Source organism: Phoenix dactylifera, unplaced genomic scaffold, assembly GCF_009389715.1.
Source record: "Phoenix dactylifera cultivar Barhee BC4 unplaced genomic scaffold, palm_55x_up_171113_PBpolish2nd_filt_p 001498F, whole genome shotgun sequence".
NCBI lineage: Eukaryota > Viridiplantae > Streptophyta > Magnoliopsida > Arecales > Arecaceae > Phoenix > Phoenix dactylifera.
In genome coordinates, this window is record NW_024068809.1 from 44737 (window position 1) to 50417 (window position 5681).

General features: G+C 35.4%; 1 protein-coding gene across 1 annotated transcript; it reads right to left on the reverse strand.

The window, feature by feature from the left end:
• Nucleotides 1-4551: 4551 nt before the first annotated feature.
• Nucleotides 4552-5418, reverse strand: LOC103698586 (probable calcium-binding protein CML7). Its single transcript, XM_008780619.4, has one exon. It carries the CDS (start codon nucleotides 5337-5339, stop codon nucleotides 4896-4898), a length of 444 nt encoding a protein of 147 aa, XP_008778841.1. The 5' UTR covers nucleotides 5340-5418; the 3' UTR covers nucleotides 4552-4895.
• Nucleotides 5419-5681: the final 263 nt, after the last annotated feature.

Sequence of the window (5681 nt, forward strand, 5' to 3'; positions counted from 1 at the left end):
AGGCATGGGTGGTGCATCTTGTCTTTCCCATTAATTTATTTTTTTTCTCTTTTTATGCAATGGGCCGACAATTAATAGTATTTGGATGCCTCAAGATCCATGTTGATCTAATGGCTGCAGAAGCGACCAGATCCAAACATGGCTACTCTCAAATATAGCCTAGTCCAACTCTCTTCATACATACATACATACATACATACCTATATATATGAACTACACTCTTCTCAAGAGGAAAGGATATATTCTCTTCTTAGTTTTAAAATTAATAATGAATATCCAAATCGAAGATCCACATTATTCATCATGATCTATGCTGCTAATATGTCGAGAAAGAAACAAAACATATATTTTAATAATCTCTGACCTAAGCATCATGGGAAAACAAAAATGAATAGTTAGAATACATTAGCAAAGCATTCAAATATGTAGATTGTTAATCTATATATTTTAACATATGTATATCATAATCAATAAGATAAATTCTTAATTTATTTTTTTGTTATATATCAATACATAGAATGATTATTCTTCTCTCAAGAGAATAGTGTACCTATTTCTTTAGATTTCAAAATTAATAATAAGGCATTCAAAGTAAAGATCTACACCATTAATTATAGTTTATACTTAAAAATAACTAAAAATTAAAATTGCATATTTTTGTGATCTCTAACTTAGGTTAAAAAATAAACAGTTTTGATTATACTATTTTGCTATAATAACCAATAAAATATTTACATTAAGAATCTACCTTAAAGACCAAGATTTTTACAAATTGTAAATGATTAATGGTTTAGATCATCGCCAATGATGTGTATCTTCGATTATGATGTTCCATAATTAATTTTGGAATGAGAGGAGTTAGATAATTTATCCTCTTTGAAGGAGCAAAATCCATCTCTCTCTCCCCCTCTCTCTCTCTCTCTCTCTCTGATACACAGAGCCACATATAGAGAGAGAGATTGTAAGGAAATGATTGCTAGGAGTCGAACCCACGGCCTTTCACCTCTCATTAACAGCAACGACGGTGGCAACAGATTAAGAGAAGAAAGGTGCAACATGCTAAGAAGGAAGAGAAGGCCAGAAGGCATGCGAGGAAACAATGGCCAACACCATACCCATATTTTTTTGCATGAATATAGATAATATCAAAATTTCAGCCTATAAAAAATAAATAAATAATCAAAAGCCATAAACTATTATTTTGATAAGATATAATAGGTAAATTCCCAACAAAAAAAATTCTGAACTGTCTAGACAACAGCATACATCCCAATAGAGGCCTGAAATTGTGTGGGAGACCCTGTACCTTCACGAGACAATGTGTCTTCCATTAAATAATCCAAGTATGTCGCCGATAACTTTAAATGCTCCCCTCTTTAACCGGCTACCAGATATTTGAACATAATTGTAGCAGAATTACTTGAAGTTTGAGCATAAACAAGAAATATTATTTAGTGAAAAAGTTTCATAAAAGTAGTAACATAATCCATATCTGTGAAGTACTCTTTGCAATGGTAACCAAAATCCGGAAAATACCAACAATATATGTATGAATTTATGACAAAAGACAAGTGGAGAGGATGCATCAAAATGATTAACATCTTTATGCAGATTTGCAAAATAAACTTGAAGGTGGAGAGAAAAAAAGATGATATAATTATAACCACAAATTTTGATATGACTACACTAACAACAAAGGTGATGCATAAGATCTGATTCTAAACGAGAATATTATTTCCTCAGACGATACTGTATAGTGATGTTCTTGAAGTAGAAAAATGAAATATATAATGATGGGAATCTCCTTACGTGAGAATTGAAGTTTATATACATAATCTCAGCCAATTCTGGTATCCATTATGGTGCCCTGTCCATTTGTTATTTTATCTTTCATTTATTTTGCAAATCCTAGTGTAATAACATGGTACTCAAGAATTGTAATTTATATTAGACTACAAATCACCTTTCATGATCATGTAAATGTTTTCCTCCTCTATTTCTCTCATGCTAAGAATCTCAGGAAATTCTACATGCTAATTGCATCTCATTCATCAATTCCTTGACTCATAATGCAAAGCATCAAATGCATTTCTGTCCTGGCAACATCAGTGCTGCTGTATAGCATTCTGTGTACTGAACGTGTGTATTAAACAATCCAAAAATCGGACTGAATTTGTGTTTGAAATCAAATAAAACCATTGCTTACTGACTTGTACATGCAAAGTTCAGATTATACTTTACAAGTTCATTTTATTATTCTTAAAGCATAATTACCAGTTTCATGTAGAACAACAGTTGCAGTACATGGTACCTCTCGATTTTTCTAATTCTTTACTGATGTAGTACAAAGGAGCAACCCAAATGGAAAATCTTTAGTTTTATGTCCTTGTTTCTTTTTCCCTTCCAGCTACAACTGATTTCAGTCAAGTTGGAATAGGTCAACCAATAAAAATTTCTTTGCAAGAAAAGGAAAAACTGGTGTGTTTGTTCATACAGTATTTGTTGTACAATGCGCATGGTTGAAAACACTAAACATGAAATGTGCATCAGTATATAGCTCTATCAGTAAATATTGAATTAGACATCCTTGATGCAGCAAAACACTATAATACATTTACGTCATAGTCGAACTAGACAAATATAGCAGAATAATTCAAGTTGAACATATCAAGATGGTAAATTTAACTTTCACTTTATTCTCTTTAGCTGAACCTTTAGATTTCTTTTAAGCATCTTTTAATTCATTAATATTGGCTTTATCTTTATAAAGATAGTGAAATTTGTCTGTCTAAAACTTCTTTAAAATGTTTACCTCAGAACTAACTACAAGTAATCAACAATCATTATTAGGATGGATGGACAAGCCAGATATGTTTCCGTAGGCCAAAAACATAATTTAGTCCTGAAAATGTTCCCACCAGAATCCAAGTGCCTAGGTTTAGCAAAAAAAAAAAAATCTATCGTATCTTAGTGTCTCAGCCTTTTAACTCTTAAAAACAATGTGTGTGTTATCATGTTGACATGCATTAACTGCCAACAAGTGTAGTTTAGGATATGTGCTCTGTTTTTATGCCAGTCTAGAAAGATAACGCAAGCACAAACACAAAATTTAGACCCTTTCTCAATATTTACTAAGTATCAGAGATTCTGAGACTTCACATAATTTTAAAACGGCACTTCAGGTCCTAACTTATATAGTTATGAGTATTATATAGTTATGAGTAGATTTGAAGTCGTATAGTACACATGCAGGTGAAAGTTTGCATATAATATCCTGTCACCAATGTTTGGAGAAAGTTTCATATTTATGACATGGGATGCAGGAGGGTGAAGAAGAAAACAGACACACACAATGGTTGTTGATCTTACCATCTGCATTAGTTAGAACAAGTGTGGGGATCTAACATGCAAAGTGACAGACTTTGAGAATCATCAAGTATAGGACTGACTGAGAAAAACCATAAGCATAAATACAAGCTTTATAACAAGCTTTACAAAAATCTTATCAAAACATCCTTGCTCAAATTATTCCTCTCAGCACTTCACCTAGTTCAATTTTTAATAAAAGTAAACAAGGGATCTGCATAGGGGTTAGAAGTTTATGTTTATGCAATTTTTAATTCTAGGCACTAGTTTATCGAGAAAGCTCACATGTTTCTTCAAAGGAAGAATAGATGCAAAAGTATTAAAGCTACTTGTTCTCAAATATTGACAATGAGCTGAGCTCCAATGAAAAGATTTTCGAGTATACAAAAGAATTTATCAAGTCGACGTATAAGAAAAGAATTCATTCTTTTGAATAGTGTCACAGGTCCAGGAATTACAAGGACATAGAACCCTTGCATCTCCACCTAGAATTCAAGCTACCTAGAATTTTTACTCTGATAACCACACTGACATAGGAGTCATTGGATAGCTGGAAACCAATGCTGTATTCGAAGGAGACAAATGTTACCTCATAAGAATTAATGTTACCCTTACAAGAGCAGCCACATAATCTTGCCAACAAAATCTTATCAAATCAAAAATTGGCACTTGAAAGAGTATCCATCCCAATCTCATGTCTACAGCATGTTAAATTAACTTAAGAAAAGAAAGCATAGAAAAGATTAACGCCCTTTCAACACATTTCTTTAGAAAACGAAATCATTAATCCATTTTCCTTGGACTACATACCAACCCTTTATATTTTAGCCACAAACCCTAGCAGTACATCCCTTCAAATTTCATCAACACCACATATAAGATTTCAACATACAATAATATAGAGAAAGCATATATGCACAGTCATTCTCTTCCCTTCACCAACTACCTCCTGATTCATCACAGATCTTCCATTCATTCCATATAGCATGCATCATAGTAGTCTGCTGCATAATAAAAACCATGGGCACTGAAATCTTTCTATGAATCAAGAAGTAACTTATATTTTGAGTGACAAGAATAATTTCACTCTCATGCATCTGGCATTCTACTGTATACAAGAACAAAGCAATTTTCACTTAATAAAACCAGAAATAACAATAAACAAGGAAACAGAAATGCATTAAATGATAAAATAAACATGACATCAGATGAGGCAAAACTCATCAGAAACTATCCAATAAGCCAATCCCACGGTTCCAAATTCATAAATTTGTCATTTTATGAAACATGGCTACATGCATTTCTCCATCCACTCGCTTCGAATACCAATCTCAGACGTTACAATACAGCAATCAACCCAAAAACAAGCAATCGAAAGATCAGGCCCAGATAGATCCCTGATGCACTATCACATAACATCACATCTTTAAAAAGAAAAAAAAAAAAGAAGCACATAAAAGAAAAACGCAATGATCAAGGGAGAGAGATACACACGGAAGATCAAGATTCGGGTGGTGGATTATCTCATTTCACTTGGCAACCATGCGGAGGATGAAGTCCTCGTAGTGGATGGTGCCATCAGGGCCGACGTCGACCTCGCGGATCCACTCGTCGAACTCGGCGGGATCGAGCTTCTCGCCAATGCTGGTGAGGACGTGGCGGAGGTCGGAGACGGCGACGACGCCGGTGGAGTCCTTGTCGAGGACGCGGAAGGCGTCGCGGAGCTGGCGGTCGAAAGGCTCCGGGCGGAGGTGCTTCCGCATGAGCTCAAGGAAACGGGAGAAGTCGAAGGGGGCGGTCAGGCCCTCCGACGCCGCGATTTCCTTCAGCTGTGCCTGGGTCGGATTACCACCCAGCGATCGCATCAGGATCCCCAGTTCCGACGCCGCGATCCGCCCGTCGCCGTCCGTGTCAAACAGAGCGAACGCCTCCCGCATCGACGCCACCTGCTCCTCCGTCAGATCATTCCCCATCTCCTCTCTCCCGATGGGAATGGCCGAACGGAAGGGGAACTTTTAAGGGGAAACTTGTCCTTTTCTTGCGGGTGGGGTAGAGTTGGTTGGAAATTGCATTTGTGGAAGGAAGCCCAGAAGGAACCCAATATTTTAAAATCTCTGGTAATAAACTTCTCCAACCTTTTTCTTTTTCTTTTTGGTGATAAATTTTTTTCAATTTTTTAAGTTCTAGCATAAATTAAAATCTTATTCAGAATTTAACTAAGGTATTCTTGTTTCCGTGTAATTGCTAATAAGGGTGTTTCCTGAGATAGTTCCATCCTATTCTTTTATTTTGGTCCACTATGTCTGTTTTTTTTT